At 45.2% G+C, this 16,507-nt stretch overlaps 1 protein-coding gene across 1 annotated transcript in view; it reads right to left on the bottom strand.

Moving 5' to 3' along the window:
• The window catches only part of LY9 (lymphocyte antigen 9), a 69,385-nt gene that overhangs the window by 1,007 nt on the left and 51,871 nt on the right, over nt 1-16,507 (bottom strand). Inside the window, 10 exon segments of the mRNA XM_023214263.1 lie at nt 3,006-3,077; nt 3,464-3,656; nt 3,658-3,742; nt 3,745-3,795; nt 8,053-8,106; nt 9,098-9,199; nt 10,563-10,832; nt 12,677-13,015; nt 13,522-13,697; nt 13,699-13,792. Coding sequence (XP_023070031.1) covers nt 3,006-3,077; nt 3,464-3,656; nt 3,658-3,742; nt 3,745-3,795; nt 8,053-8,106; nt 9,098-9,199; nt 10,563-10,832; nt 12,677-13,015; nt 13,522-13,697; nt 13,699-13,792 — 1,436 coding nt within the window.

Raw genomic sequence — 16,507 nt, 5'->3', positions numbered from 1 at the left:
CAGCAACAGCTTGGGGATAGCATAAACCTTTGAGATGTTATGCAGAGAGCTATATAAGAAATAAGAACTAAAGTAGGTTTGAGAATTTCCGGATCAAGTAGGCAGTAATGGGCTTCAGAGATCCAGAACCAGAATTCCTGGTCCTGACAATTCTGAAGGCAAGGGACATATCTGTTAAGATTTTGGCTCAGGAAATGCACTGATTTCCACTTACACTGCAGGAGAGGTGGTTTTAGGGGTCTTAAGTCTCCAAGGTAGTGTGGGTGCCTTACAGGACTGACCAGACATGTGGTGGTCATTCTGAAACTCAGAGCAGGGACTGACATTCATGACTTTAAGTTTGACCAATATTGACCCAAACACAAAGGGCCAGGCCAGAGTAGAAAGCAGCTCTGGGAATGCAGTGAACAGCACATATTTGGCCTCAGGTTCCAAGGCAAAGTCTCTAGCTGGCTAAGCATTAGACTACTGTCTAGAAGTCAGCATGAGATGGATGATGGTTGAATCAAACCACACATCCCAACGAGTGTTTACTGAGCAAATTCTATCCATCTTTTAAGGCCCAACCCTAATTCCTTTTTAAGGAAGTGTTTCCTCTTTACCACAGTGCAGTGATATCCCCCACCTTCAGCGTCTGAAAAACCCTTAGGAACTGAGCATACAATTTGTTAAGTAGTCAAGTAACCTTAACCCATTTATGCAGGAGGTTGCAATTTTTTCAATTTGTGCGTAAGTGAAAAATCAGACCTTGGCGATGATCTCGAGCAGTAGGATATAAATAACTCCTACATGCTTAGCGTTCCAATAATGGAACACTAGGCATAAACACAACATATATATGAACTATGTAGCCACTTATATGCGGAGTTTTTTCAATAAACATTACACTGAGTGTGCCTGCCTCTCCTGTCTCCCCTTTTACCTCTCTATCTATCTCTTTTACCTCTACCACTCTTGAGAGAGCAAGACCAATCCTTCCTCTTCCTCCTCAGCCTACTCAATGTGAAGGATGAGGATGAAGACCTTTACAATGATCCAAATTCCACTTAATGAATAGTAAACGTATTTTATCTTCCTTATAATTTTCTTAATAATTTCTTTTCTCTAGCTTACTTTATTGTAAGAATACAGTATATAATACACATGACATGCAAAATATGTGTTAATCAAATGTTTATGTTTTTGGTAAGGCTCTGGTCAACAGTAGGCTATTAGAAGTTAAGTTCTGGAGAGTCATGATTGTTGATTGCATGGAGTAGGGTGGGGTTGGCACTCTTAAATCCCTGAATTGTTCAAGGGTCAACTGTAGTCTTTTCTTTTCTTTTCTTTTTGAGACGGAGTTTCGCTCTTGTTGCCCAGGCTGGAGTGCAATGGTGCTATCTTGGCTCACTGCAACCTCCATCTCCTGAGTTCAAACAATTCTCCTGCTTCAATCTCCTGAGTAGCTGGGATTACAGGTGCCCACCACCACACTCAGATAATTTTTATATTTTTAGTAGAGATGGGGTTTCACCAAGTTGGCCAGGCTGGTCTTGAACTCCTGACCTCAGGTGATCCACCTGCTTCAGTCTCCCAAAGTGCTGGGATTACAGGCATGAGCCACCAGGCCCGGCCGAGAGTTTTTTAAAACATATTTTTTTGAATATGTTATAAGGAGGGAATTTGGGGGAGATTTGAAAGCAGAAGTGTGAATGGACCTGATGTTTTCAGGAAAGTGAAAATGGAGTGGACAGTCAGATCAAAGTGAATTATTTAAGATTACTCAGGATTATCTTAAAACACCTCATGGTCTTAATACTGGAAGTTCCAACTACTATCTTTGTGACCTTAGGGAAAATTAACTTCCTTGAATCTCAGCTTCTTCGGCTATAAAATGTGGATGACAATACTTTTCTAGAGGTATTACAAAGATCAGAGAAGAATGTGTATCAACGTATTGTATCTGTAAAACTTCATATAAAAGCAAGTTAGTTATTATTATCACTATGATTATTTAATGATAAATTCTACCTGTAAGGGATTTTTATTGTATTTTATTTTTTTGAGACATGGTCTCACTCTGTCACCGAGGCTGGAGTTCAGTAGCATGATCTTGGCTCACTGCAGCCTTGAACTCCCCAGCTCAAGCAATCCTCCCACCTCAGTGTCCTAAGTAGCTGGGACTACAGGTGTGTACCACCATGGGCCTGGGTAATCTTTTTTGAATTTTTTATAAAGACGGAGTTTCACCATGTTGCCCAGGCTGGGATTTGTGTGTGTTTTTTTTTTTTTTTTTTTTTGAGATGGAGTCTCGCTCTGTTGCCCAGGCTGGAGTGCAGTGGCGTGATCTTGGCTCACTGCAAGCTCCACCTCCTGGGTTCATGCCATTCTCCTGCCTCAGCCTCTGAGTAGTTGGGACTACGGGTGCCCGCCCCCAACGCCTGGCTAATTTTTTTGTATTTTTAGTAGAGATGGTGTTTCACCGTGTTAGCCAGGATGGTCTTGATCTCCTGACATCATGATCTACCTGCCTCAGCCTCCCAAAGTGCTGGGATTACAGGTGTGAGCCACTGCACCCAGCTGGGATTTTTTAAACACTAGAATAAAACTAACATACTGTAGGTAGTGACATATTTTCCAAAAATTCTTGTTGTTAAATTGTTAGCTAATTTTCAATGATTTTGAGAAGTTGCCATTTAGGTAGATTAGGATTAGGGTTGGAGATAGATTTAGAAAACTATACAGACCCTACCTTGTTTGAGTTTATAAGCTGTCATTCAGGTCAGTGTTAAAAATAACCAACATAAGATATTATTAAATCAATTAGAAATGTTCAGCCTTTGGTCATATAGATGTCAGGAATGTTTGTTTACACATTTCTGTTGACCATGGAATGTATCTAAGGGGTGCATAGTAGGTAGAATTTAAGATCCTTAGCCGTGGGAATCTAGGATTTTCAGTTCAAAGAGTCTAAGAAATAGTTCCTCACTCTGTGGGCCTTGGGATACAGAGAAAGTTGTTCTCACCGTCTGAGGTTTCTGTATGGAGCAGTAGATTGTGGCCGAGCTCTCTTCCATCTGAGAAACTGGGGTCTTTCCCTGTAACAGACCAACACCAGATGAGCCCTAGTGACCCCACATGAGAGCTTTTCAGTTTTACCCTCAACCCTTGAGGAGACGGGATACCCCCCAGCTTCCCATCTCACACAGAGGGTGGGAGCTGCCTTAGTGCAGTGGGGACGGTGCCTCTGGTTCTCCAACACCTCCCTTTTTAGTGGCCCAAGAATGAGAGTTGAGGGAGAAGTCCCTCCTTCCACAAGATCCCAAGGTTGGGTAAACATGGACACAGCCATGAGTCCCTGCCCATATGCCCCTAGTCCTGTTTCCAGGCCCCAGCCCCCAGTTTGGAGGGACTAGTCAACCAGGATCTCAGATGCTGCTAGTTGTGGGAGAAGGAGGAAGGTGTATTGATCAGAAGGGCTCACCTGTAAGTTGAAGAACACTTGTGCATACAAGGTGTTCTCTCCAACCACAGACTCAACTTCTGTGACATATGGAGTGACGGGATCATAGTCTGCTTGGCCCTTAGGGGCTGGGTCATGTCCAGCACCCTCCTGAGTGACCTGGTCATACACCTCCTCTCTTCCACTGATGGGCTTGTGCACCTCGGGCCTCCCCATCCTCCTCAGTTGTGATGTTGCTGTCAGAGCTGCTGTCTGAGTTGGGCCTAGGCTGTTGCCTGGCAGGCCTGAGGGGAGTGTCAGCTTCTCATACTCTTGAGAGAGCACAGAGTATAGCATGTGGCCAGCTGTGGGTTCTGGAACACATTGTGCAGGGCTGATAAAGTATGCCAACCCCACCTCTCTCTTGCTTTGCTGCAAGGCCCCAGCCTGCTCTGACGCTTGCATTGGATGAGGCCTAGAGAACTGAGGGAGATTGTTTTTTTCCTGTCTTCCCTCAGGGAGTCCATTCCACTCTCCCTTCCTCCTTCCTTTCAAGCATTCATTTATTCATTCATTTGATAAATATTAAATATGACATGTGATAGACTTTAGCAACTCTCTGGCCTTGTGGGATGCACCATGCCAAGCATCATGACAGGTACTCTGGGGAAACACAAAGGTAAACTGGACCTGGTCCTGGAGGAGCACCCTGTCTAGCTGGGGAGTCACATGCATGTGTAAACCAGTAATGTAAGGCCAGATTTGCCAAGTATTCCATGGAACATATAAGGAAAGTGCAGAGTTGAGAGGAGATGACTCTGGTTAGAGAAGCAGAGAGGAACTCATGAAGGTGGCAGAATTGAGGTGGGTCTTGAATAGGGATTCAATATTTCCATGAGTGGAAGGGTATTCTAGGTGGAGGAGGGAGCAGCATGATTAGAGGCAGGTGTAAAGCCTGGAGTAGTCTCCTTTTCCAAAAGGGTGATATTAAAAATACTTAACAATTGCAATGGTCAGGGCTTAGGCAATCAGCATAGGCACCTGTGAACACTGGCATGGTGGACGTGCTGTGAGGGCTGGTGTGGCCCACTGGGTGGATATGCTGTGAATGCTGTCACGGCACACTGGGTGGATGTCAACCCTGCCTGTGGGGCACGTGCGGTAGCCCATTTTGATGTAGGAGTTAAGAAGAAATTACTTAGGCAGATAGTAAGGGTATGGGAGTCCTTGGTAAGGCTTTACTTTCTATTGAGAAGCAGCCCCAAATCATTTTCCAACAAAGAGCAGCCTGCAAGCTGGGAGCTTGCATGGGTGAATGCCAGCAGGGACTAAGGACTAGACATTTTCAAAATGGCGGCTCCATCTTCCCTTCTCTGCCAGCCACCGGTATTGTAAGGAGCATATAAGATGGTGGCGATCAACTGGAAAATCTATTTGCATGAGAAGATTAGGGTGGGGCAAGCAGCCTTCCCCAGGCACTATGTAAACGTCATACCTTATCAAACCAATCTGTGAGCCCTACGTAAATCAGACGCCACCTCCTCAGACTGGACTATAGAACTCGGCACGTTCACCAGCAGCCGGTCCCCACCCTGAGACCCCTTCCTCCATAGAGGAAGCTGTTTCTCTTTTTCTTCTCTTCTACTTATTAAACCTCGGCTCCTAAACTCTGTGTGTGTGTCTGTGTCCTAAACTTTCCAGGCAGGTGAGGACAAACCCTGGGTTTATATCTCAGACAACATAGCCCCTTCAATTTGACCTGATGCTCATATTTTTTAGTAAGTGCCTACTATGTGCAAGGCACTGTTCTAAATGCTTTTCATGAATAAGTTTATTTAGTCTGCATAAAATCCCGTAAAGCATAAACAATAACTATCCGTGTTTATTTTTTGTAGATGAGGAAACTCGGGCACATAAAGATTAAATATTTGCCTGAGTAAGTGGTAGGGCCAGGATTTGAACACAAGTAGTCTTGTCCCTGATGCTCTTAACGGCTGCTCAATCCTGCCCCCTCCCTGCTGACCCCTCTTTCTCTTTCGCTCAATACCGAGTGAAAATAGGTAGACACCTTCATTCTGGAAGGTAAGAAAACTGAGGCTTAGGGATTCATAAGGAGGAGAGCTAGGGTTTGAGCACAGGATTGTCCTACCTCAGAACCCATACACCTGACCACTTGGTTATATTGCCTTTTGAACAGACAAAGGCCATTAGGAGCTATTGAGGGTTTTAGAGAAGTCAGTTGAGCTTGGCAAAGTGATGAGAGGGAATAGTCTGTAAGGAAACTATTAGCATATTTTAGGAAAGAAATAACAAAGAATGAGAATGTCTGTTAATAAGTACTGGTAAAGTAAATCAGTTAAACAAATGTGTAGAATAGAATAAATGGGAGTCAGTTTTAATCTACAAATGTTAATATTGCTGGGATGTACTGTTAAGATCAAAAAGCAAGGTTTAGAAAAGTGTTATGGATTGCTCCCATATGTGAAGTTAAAGGAACACCCTCCCCACACAAATATGTATGAAACCTGCAAATGAATTAAAAGTTTCTGAAAGGATTCAGGTCTGTAGAAATCTCAGCAGTGGTTGTCTGTTGGGGGAGATACTTAGAACCTGGAGATTGGAATTTGGAAAGAGAGCTACTTTTAACTGTATGCCGTGTGAATATATGTCTTTTTTTTTTTTCACTCTTTTTGCCCAGGTTGGAGTACAATGGTGCAGTCTCAGCTCATTGCAATCTCCGCCTTCCAGGTTCAAGTGATTCTCCTGCCTCAGCCTCCAGAGTAGCTGGGATTATAGGCGCATGCCACCATGCCTGGCTAATTTTTATATTTTTTGTAGAGACGGGGTTTCACCATGTTGGCCAGGCTGGTCTCGAACTCCTGACCTCAGGTGATCTACCTGCCTCTGCCTCCCAAAGTACTGGGATTACAGGCGTGAGCCACTGCGCCCATCCTGATTTTGAATTAAAAAAAAAAAAACAAACTATTCAATTAAACAACAAATTGGTGACAACATGAACTAAGGCAGTAGCAGTGGATCTAGGGAAGAGGAGACCTTGGAGAGGTTAAAGAAGCAGGCCTTGGAGGTTCAAGAAGGGTTCTGGGCGAGAGAGAAGAGGTAGGGATAGTAGTGGCCCCAACATTTCTTTACCCTCTGCCAAAGGAAGGAGGGTTCAGACTGGGGGACACCAGGGCTCTGTCCTCCCAGTAGTGAGGAGGGAGCTGATGTGGAGCTTCATAGTCCAGCCTAATTCCCTTCCTTGCCCCTTGTCTCTTGGTTATGCTTTTCCATCAGAAAAGCCCATATTGTCATATGCTCCCTGCCCAGTCCTGCCTCTGATTCCATCTCCATGGGGAATCCCCGCCATAAGAGGTGACACACAGTTTTTATTTTTTATTTTTTAAAGCAGGATTTGGTTAGAGTGAGTACAGGTTGGTGATTCCTTAGCACTCCAGAGCTCCAGAGTTTAAGGTGAAAATTTAGGACACTGTGGCATGGGAGCTGGGGAGTAAGGGCAGGCATCTCAGCTCCCCACATCAAAACCTGTCAGAGCAGTTCCATTTCCTGCAATGCTCTTAGGTAATAGGTGTTGTACAGTCTCCTGGGGTTTAATTTTAATTAAGTTTTAAATTTTTTTCTACCACAGATTTACTGTTCCATCTGGCCTTTGTTTCTCTGTTCTCAGAATGGAGACAATAACTTCATCCTCGTTGTAGGCCACATTCAAATGTTGATAGTTAATACCCAAGGAATCCTAGAGACCCTGGATGACAGACTGCCTCTCCTAGCTCTGGTGACCATCTCTAAGGAGTCTGCCTTGGTTTTTGTTTCTATGCTACCTTCCTTTTCAAACTTTAATGGGCATATGAATCACTTATGGATCTTATTAAAATACAGATTTGGAATCAGTATTCTGGGGTGATGCCCAAGACTCTTCTTTCCTTCCCTTCCTTCCCTTCCTTCCCTTCCCCCCCTTTCTTCCCTTCCCCCCTCCCTCCCTCCCTCCCTCCCTCCCTTCCTTCCTTCCTTCCTTCCTTCCTCCTTTCCCTTCTCCTTCCTTCCTCTCTTCCTCCCTTCCTCCCTCCCTTCCTTCCTTCCTTTCTCTTTCTCTCTTTCTCTTTCTTTCTCTCTCTTTCTTTCTTTCTTTCTTTCTTTCTTTCTTTCTTTCTCTCTCTCTCTCTCTCTCTCTTTTCTTTCTTCTCTCTTTCTTTTTTTTTGACAGAGTCTTGCCCTGTTGCCCAGGCTGTAATGCAGTGGTGTGATCTTGGCTGACTGCAACCTCCACCTCCCAGGTTAAATAAATTCTCATGCCTCAGCCTCCCGAGTAGCTGGGATTACAGGCATGCACCACCATGCCCAGCTAATTTTTTCTATTTTTAGTAGAGACAGGGTTTCACTTTGTTGGCCAGACTGGTCTTGAATTCCTGGCCTCAAGTGATCCACCTGCCTCAGCCTTCCAAAGTGCTGGGATTACAGGTGTGAGCCACGGCACCTGGTCAGATTTTGCATTTCTAACAAGCTTCCTGGGTGATGCCCACATTGCTGGCCAGCAGACCACACTTTATGCAGCAAGACTTTAGAGCTTCCATTTGGACCAGAGACCCCATAGCCTGTGTCATGGGAGATGTTACCTGGTGTGTCTGCTGGGGCCTCAGCTTGACTGGAACAGAAGGCTGGGACTGAACCTGAGAAACCAAGTTAGAGAAGGTTTATCAAGAGGGCTGTGAGGCGAAAGGTGTCTTTCATTCTGTAAGAGTCAAATGAGAAGGGGAGAGAATTCTGGGACATAGACAGGGAAAAGGCTTCAGGAAGGAGGTTGAACCCTGATGAGAGGCCCGGCCTGTAGGAAGGGGTGGCCAGAGTCTAGGGCTACTTTCTGCAGAGGTGGAGGCTCTGGAGCTTCCTGCCATCCCTCCAGAAGGGAGAGCTCCTCTGCCATAGCCACTGATCAGAGTAGTTTGCCTGCAATTCAGTAATTCTTCCAGGGATCCTATGTGTTCTACCCATTCTGCTCTTTTTGGCAACTACTTCATTTCCACTCCAATAGTGGGATTCTAGAGGAGCTGCCAATCATAATAGTGTATCCTCTTGGCTATAGAAATTGGTCCAAGCAGTAGCCACATGACCTTAACTTGGGCCAATCAGAGCTATTTCTGACATTCTTTAAATTGGGGTTGGAGGTTAGCACATTTTCTTCCCTGTCTGGTGTTGGAGCTGTTAGTATGTGTGGGTCTGGAGCTGCCAGCTGTTGTGTTGTGGTATACTCCTCCCCTTGCTCCCACCCCTCCCCTCAGCTGGCTGGAGAGTTAAGCTGACTCAAAATACACAGTAGAGATGAAAGGTGGAGAGCTCTGGTGACTTTTGAGTCTCTGGTGACATTTCTCCATTTCTCCAGCTCTATCCCTGCCTTCCCCACAGATTGATGATTTAAGTGAAAAAATAATGAATTACTCTCCCTGCCCCCACATGCCTTTTTTTTTTTTTTTTGTCTAAGCTAGTTTGAGTTGGGCTTCAATTATTTGTAAGTAAAGAGTCTCAACTGATACCCCTCCCCCATTGCTTTGAGAAGAAATAAGATGCTGGCAGGGAGGGGTAGCACGGGATTGTGTGAGGGCACAGAAGCCTCCCAAGGAAATGGCCTAGCGCTGGTGGACAACATTGATCTCGGAAACTCACACCGTCCTTTTTGCTTCCAAATGCAGCAGCTGAAGATCCCAGTGCACAGAAGGCAAACCACCGGGAGCAACCCAATCCAAAGGTTCGTGTTTCTCTCAGGGCCTTTGAGGAGGAAATGAGTGATGTTAATACAAATAATGACAAGACACACTGGAGCAAACAATGGACAGAACATGACGGCCATCCTACCTGCCCCTTAAAATCCATGACATTGCAGAAAGTCTTTCTTTTTATTCATTCTACAACCAATTTTTAAGCAAGCATTATTCTAGGCAAGAGGTTATAGCAGTACCTGACGCAGACAGTCCCTGGGTAGAGAGGTTTATGGCTTGCCCAGTGTCACAGAGTTTCAAGTGTCTGACCTGAGGTTCGAGTGCAGATCCTACAGCGCCCTGAATCGCCATGTTACACTGCCCCTCTGTAAATGATATGAAGGGACTTCCAGATTCCTGTTAAGCTGGACTCTAGATCTGTCTGCCAGACACAATCTGAACCAACATTGTCAGATCCTGGGTAGACCGTACCTTTTTTCTGCTTCCTTCTATGGAAGAGCAGAAGATACAGCTTAGGGTTTGAATCCAGCTTTTATGGTGTGACCTTGGGCAAGTCCCTTATCTTTTCTGAGCCTCAGTTTCTTTATCCATATAATGGGGAAAAATGAGAGTATCTACTCTGTAGGATTGTTGCGAAGATTGTGCAAAAATGCATGAAGGCCTAGAATAGCGCTTGGCATTTAGTAAGGGCCACTGGGGCTTCTTTTCTAGCTCCCACTCACACAGTCTTTGTTCCTGTGTGGTCCACATCCCTTTCCATATCAGCTTCATATCAGATTTTCTCTACAAGCCTCTAACTCTGTGCTGTTCAATATGGTAGCCACGAGCTATGCATAAGCCCTTGAAATGTGGCTAGGATTACTGAGACACCAAACTGTTTCTTTTGTTTGGTTTTAGTTTTAATTTAAAAATGGCTACTCAATTCCTTCTTGAAAAACTGATAAGTGTGCTTGGAATAACTTGGGTGCATAAATCTATTTTTTCAACTGTAATTTTACAAAGTCTGAATATAGATTAAACACTTTCAGTGAAAATTTAGCATTGGAATAGAGATGTGCTGTAAGTGTAAAATACATACTGGCTCTCAAAGACTTAGTACAAAATAAAATGTAGTGTCTAATGAATTTTTTTGTATTGAATACACATTGAAATCATGATATTTTGGATATATTCAGTTAAATGAAACATATTATTAAAATAACTTTATCTATTTCTTCTTGCTTTTTCTAACGTGGCTATTAGAACATTAAAATCACATGCTTGGCTCTCACATATCTGTGGAAGCATGCCACTTGAAAGAGCTCTCACCCACAGCCTCCCACTGCACTTCATAAAGAATCAGTCAGGATGCAAACTCTTGAATCTGAGGCCCCAAGGCCCCATGGTCTGAGTAAATAGAGATGGAGAGAAACCTGAACAGATGTTCTCAGAAAGAAACTGGTGGGAACTGTTGCTGACAGGGTTGCTGGCTGTGCATATGAGGTTGGGGTGATTTTCACCACTTCTCCATGAGACGTTGAGATGTGATTCCCCTTGGGACACAACAGCTCCCTTCTGCAGTGGGGTCCATGTGTATATGACGGCGTTTCGCCCTTCCTTCACAGAGCAGGTCAAACTGACCCTGCAGATGCCATCCTTGCTGTGCCGGAGGCGCCACGTGATTTTGAGCTTCACCAGCCTCCCTGTGAGGAGAGAGGCAGACTCCATGTGGAATCAGGCCTGCCCCCTGGGCAGTCATCTGTCTTCATTCATTAAAAATATATTCATGAAGCCAAGTGTTGATACTGCTGGCAGAGTGCCTCCAGGAGCCACAGGAATTTTGGAGTACACCTGGCATTTTCCTCCCTACTTGTGACATCTCAGACACACCTCTTTACCTCTTGATGCTCAGGTGAGAAAAAAGGGAAATGAGGAAAAGTGAAGAAAGAAAGATACAACCTCATTCTATACAGTTAGTTACAGCTGTGAAAGCAAGCAAACCAATCAACATAGATGAGCGCAACACTTCCGTGTGCTGTAAAGACCCTTCAAGGCTTGCCTTTGAGGCTGATTTGCTTACTGATGTGAGACAAGGGATGCAGAGAGGCAAGCGCTGTACCTGACAGAGTAAACGCTCAATAAATGTTAGCAACTTTAAAAGAAACAATAAGACTGACTCTATTTGTTTCCTATTTATTCTTATTTTTACTTAACCTTGTAGGTTTCTTTATATTTGAGGCACTGTGGGCAATAGGCATGGACTTGGCCGACATGCTGCATATTTTAACAAAACCATGATGGTGACTCTTCACAGATACCTAGACACTGACAAACTCAGGCAGGGGGTATGCTGACCATGTCTGAATGGCACAGGTGAAGGAACAGGTAAACATAAACCATGCAAATTGCCAAGCCAAGCTCCTGTGAGGCCCAAGGCTGAGGAGGCAGAATGCAAATTCTGTTCCACACATCCAGGGGAGCTGAGTGGCCCACCTTCTTGGAGGCCACAGTGTCTTTGGACATCAAGGGCTTCTCCTCAGTCTTCTCTGATTTCACCCCAGCCAACTCTGGCCTTATTAGAAATGATAATAGTTTATAAAAATGCAGGTTGGGGCCAGGCGCCATGACTCATGCCTGTAATCCCAGCACTTTGGGAGACTGAGGCAGGTGGATCACCTGAGGTCAGGAGTTTGAGACTTGCCTGGCATGGCAAAACCCCATCTGTACTAAAAGTACAAAAAGTAGCTGGGTGTGGTGGTGTGTGCCTGTAGTCCCAGCTACTTAGGAGGCTGAGGCAGGAGAATCCCTTGAGGCTGGAAGTCAGAGGTTGCAGTGAGCTGAGATCGTGCCACTGTACTCCAGCCTGGGTGACTGACTTTATTTTTGAGATGGAGCATGACTCCATCTCAAAAATAAAAAAATGCGGGTTGGTGAGTTCCCAGTCCCCCCCCCTCTTTTTTTTCTTTTTAGACAGAGTCTCAGTGTTTCTCCCAGGCTGGAGTGAAGTGGCATGATCTCAACTTACTGCAACCTCCGCCCCTTGGGGTTCGAGCGATTTTCTTGCCTCAGCCTTCGGAGTAGCTGGGATTACAGGCTCCCACCACCGCACCCTGCTAATTTTTGTATTTTTACTAGAGATGGGGTTTCACCATGTTGGCCAGGCTGGTCTCAAATTCCTGACCTCAGGTGATCCGCTTGCTTCCACCTCCCAAAGTACTGGGATTACAGGTGTGAGCCACCGTACCTGGCCTCCTAGTCCCTTCGGAGACTCAATGCAGAAGGACCGGGGCAAGCACTTAAAGTTGGGTGGTAGAGGCCTGACTAGCAGCCTAGAACCAGGGGCACTTTGGCAGGTAGACTTGTCCAGCAACTAGTCATGAGTTTTCCTCCTGTGAATCAACTGGTGTGAATTGAACAGCTGTCCTAGTGGTCTGAGGCATTTCAGTCTGAGGGAAGACCCTTGGAGAAGGGGGAGGTGGAGAAGGCAGCAGAGGAGAAAGCTTTCAGAGAAGGAATCTGATGACGGGTGCCCTGCCCAGAGACTCACGGTAGATGAGCAGGGTGACGTGTGTCATGCTGGTGACTCTGGAGGCCTCTGAGCACACGTAAGCATGGTAGGGGCCGGCATCCTCTATCTTCAGCTGACCGATCTTCAGGGAGCAGTCCTGACTGGAGACCCACACCCTGTTCTTGTAAGGATCCCTGGATTTAATGAGTGGATCTGCCGTTGCTGCTTCTTCCCTCTCTTTGCTGATGATGGATGTGTTAAACAACCAGACAACCTCTGTGTGCCGGCAGGCTGGGAGTGCCAGTGGCAGGGTGACTGGCTCTCCCAGGACCCCTACCACAGTCTCCCCTGTTTTTCCTCCTCTGGAGGCTCCTGGATCTGGGGTCAGAGATGAGACATTGCAGCTTCAGTCACTGTCCTTACTCCCTTGGCCTCCAGGCATTCTAAAGGGGACTGAGGGGACTCAAGTCCCTCCTGCCCTCCTCTTCCTCCTGGTCTCCTCCTCTGAGGGGCATGCCTGCTACTTCCTCATGACCACCTGTTCCACCAGGCTCTGCCCACTGAATACTTGGACTCTCATTCCCCTTCTCTGCCCTTCTGAGGGTACCCGGAAACACCTCCACCCAAGCAAAGACCCATCAGGACTCCTGTATCCATATTGTCTTCTCCTCCCTTGCTCTAACCTTAGAGTATCAGAGTGTTCTGGGCTTTCCAAGTCCTGCCAGCCTCTCTCAGGCCCCTGAGAGTAGAGAATAAGGGATTTTGGGGCCTATCCTCTTGCTTACCCACCTGCTATGTGTCCGACCAGAACCCTAGGGTTTAGACTCCACAGTTGCTCACATTGTTTCTGGAATTCCCTCAAGGGCCAAGTTGGAGCCAGGTACCTGTACAGAACTGCCCAACATGGACAGGGTGGGAGCTGGTCTGGCTGACGAGGTTCTGGGCTATGCAGGTGTATGGCAGATCTGGCTCACAGGGCATTCGGGAGATGGTAAGAATGGAGCCTCCATTGGACTCAGAAGCATGGGGGTCCCTCGGGGTCCAGCCGTACAGAACACTTTGCTCCCTTCACGGAGCACATTAGAGTGATGTTACAGGAGAAGTTCTCAGACACCTTCACAGACTTCATGGTGACTTCAGGCTCCTGCAGCTGTTCTGCAGAGACAACAGCATGGGAAGATGCTCAGATCCCTTTGCCAGCAGAAAAGCACTGAAAGAAGAAAGGAGTGATAATAGTGGAGTTGGGGGCAGCAGAGACAGGCCAGCATTACCTGTCGCAGAAACATCTTCTCTGCAGGCTGGGTTGACGGCCTCTCCTCTGTGCTCCCATAACATCCTCTACAGGTGTTATCACCATGACTCAGCATGACTAATAGTCTGATTACTTCTCGTTCTCCCCGACCAGTATGAGAACTCTTTGACGACAGGGCTGATTTCTGTGTCTGAACATCTAACACACGGCCTGCCTTATGAAAAATACTCAGGAATGTTCGATGAATAAATAGGCGAATGGCCCAACCCCAAACACTATGGAGTGGGGAACTGTGCCTCTAGAATTTGAGTTGCCTGTGTCTTTTGGTCTGAATTTAGAATTGTGCTTCTAGCTCTTCTTCCTTGTCTTCTCCTTTCCTTTTGCCCCATCTCCACTGTTCACCATGTATGTGCACATGTGTGAATGTTTCATTAAGCTATATTTCTTTCTTTTTTTTTTTTTTTTTTTTTTTTTTTTTTTTTTTTTTTTTTTTTGAGACAGAGTCTCACTCTGTTACCCAGGCTGGAGTGCAGTGGTGCGATCACTGCTCACTGCAACTTCTGCCTTCCAGGTTCAAGCAATTCTCCTGCCTCAGCCTCCTGAGTAGCTGGGATTACAGGCACACACCACCACACCTGGCTAATTTTTGTATTTTTAGTAGAGATGGAGTTTCACCATGTTGGCCAGGCTAGTCTCAAAGTCCTGGCCTCAGGTGATCTGCCTGTCTTGGCCTCCCAAAGTGCTGGGATTACAGGCATGAGCTACTGCACCTGGCCCAATATTTCTTCTTCGAATAGGTAATACATATAAAAAAATTGAGAAAATACAAAAGGTACATAATGAAAAAGTAAGCTTTCTAGCCTCCAGCCATTTATTTACTCTCCCCAAGAATTAGTATTCCTGGAGACAATTACTGTTATGGGTTTCTTGTTGATCTTTCCAGAGATATTCTAGATATAGACAGATATATGCATACTTTACACACTGTTTTGGACCTTAAAAATTAACAGTATCTTGGAAATTATTGTATGTTGTATGTCATGAATCAACACATGTTGATTCATTCTAATTTTATTAACTGCATAGAATTCCATTTCCTTAATAGATACAGAATACCCTACAAATCAATGAAAACGATCAAACTACCTGAGAGAAAGATGGTGTTATGAGCTAAACTGTATCTCTGCAAAGTTTAGATATTAACGTCTTAACCTCCAGAACCTCAGAATGTGACTGCATTTGAAGATGGAGTTATATTTGGAGATAGAAGTAATTAAGTTAAAATGAGGCCATTAGGGTGGGCCCTAGTCAGATATGAGTGGTATCCTTTTAAGAGGGGGAGATTACAGCATAGACAATACAGACAGAGGGACACCCATGTGAGGACATAGAGAGAAGGTGGCCATCTGGGAGCCAAGGAGAGAGGCCTTAGAAGAAACCAAGCCTGCTAATACTTTCATTGGCCTCCAGAATTGTGTTCTGGGGAAATGTGGAACACATTTCTGTTGTTTAAGCTAGTCAGTCTGTGGTATTTTATTATGGAAGCCCTAGCAAACTAATACAGATTTTGATACCAGAAGTGGGATGAATCTCTAACAGTATAAAAATGTGAAATGGCTTTGGAACGGGCTGATGGGTAGAGATTGGAAGAATTTTGAGGTATGTGCTGGAAAAATCCTAGATTGTCTTCAAGAGACTCTGGGTAGAAATATGAATGTTAATGAGAATTTGTGAGCACTCAGAAGGAAAATAGGAACACTGCAGGGAAAGCTGCTATTACCTTAGAGATATACATATGTCATCATGAGCAGAATTGAAGGGGTGGCCTGCCCCTCCACACCTGTGGGTGTTTCTCACTAGGTGGAACGAGAGACTTGAGAAAAGAAATAAAGACACAGAGACAAAGTACAGAGAAAGAAAAGCGGGGCCCCAGGGGACCAGTGCTGTGCTTTCAGAGGACCCACACTGGCACCAGTCTCTGAATTCCCTCAGTATTTATTGCCAAAAAGATAAGAGAGTAAATCAGCAGTAAGATGTTCCATTTTCCCAGGATTGGGCAGGAGACAGATGTTTTTCTTTTTTTTTTTTTTTTTTTTTTTTTTTATTATACTTTAAGTTCTAGGGTACATGTGCATAACGTGCAGGTTTGTTACATATGTATACATGTGCCATGTTGGTGTGCTGCACCCATCAACTCGTCAGCACCCATCAATTCATCATTTATATCAGGTATAACTCCCCAATACAATCCCTCCCCCCTCCCCCCTCCCCATGACAGGCCCCAGTGTGTGATGTTCCCCTTCCCGAGTCCAAGTGAGCTCATTGCTCAGTTCCCACCTATGAGTGAGAACATGCGGTGTTTGGTTTTCTCTTCTTGTGATAGTTTGCTAAGAATGATGGTTTCCAGCTGCATCCATGTCCCTACAAAGGACGCAAACTCATCCTTTTTTATGGCTGCATAGTATTCCATGGTGTATATGTGCCACATTTTCTTAATCCAGTCTGTCACTGATGGACATTTGGGTTGATTCCAAGTCTTTGCTATTGTGAATAGTGCCGCAATAAACATATGTGTGCATGTGTCTTTGTAGTAGCATAATTTATAATCCTTTGGGTAT

Source organism: Piliocolobus tephrosceles, chromosome 1 (genome assembly GCF_002776525.5).
Source record: "Piliocolobus tephrosceles isolate RC106 chromosome 1, ASM277652v3, whole genome shotgun sequence".
Classification (NCBI taxonomy): Eukaryota; Metazoa; Chordata; class Mammalia; order Primates; family Cercopithecidae; genus Piliocolobus; species Piliocolobus tephrosceles.
This window is presented reverse-complemented; position numbering and strand designations above follow the sequence as displayed.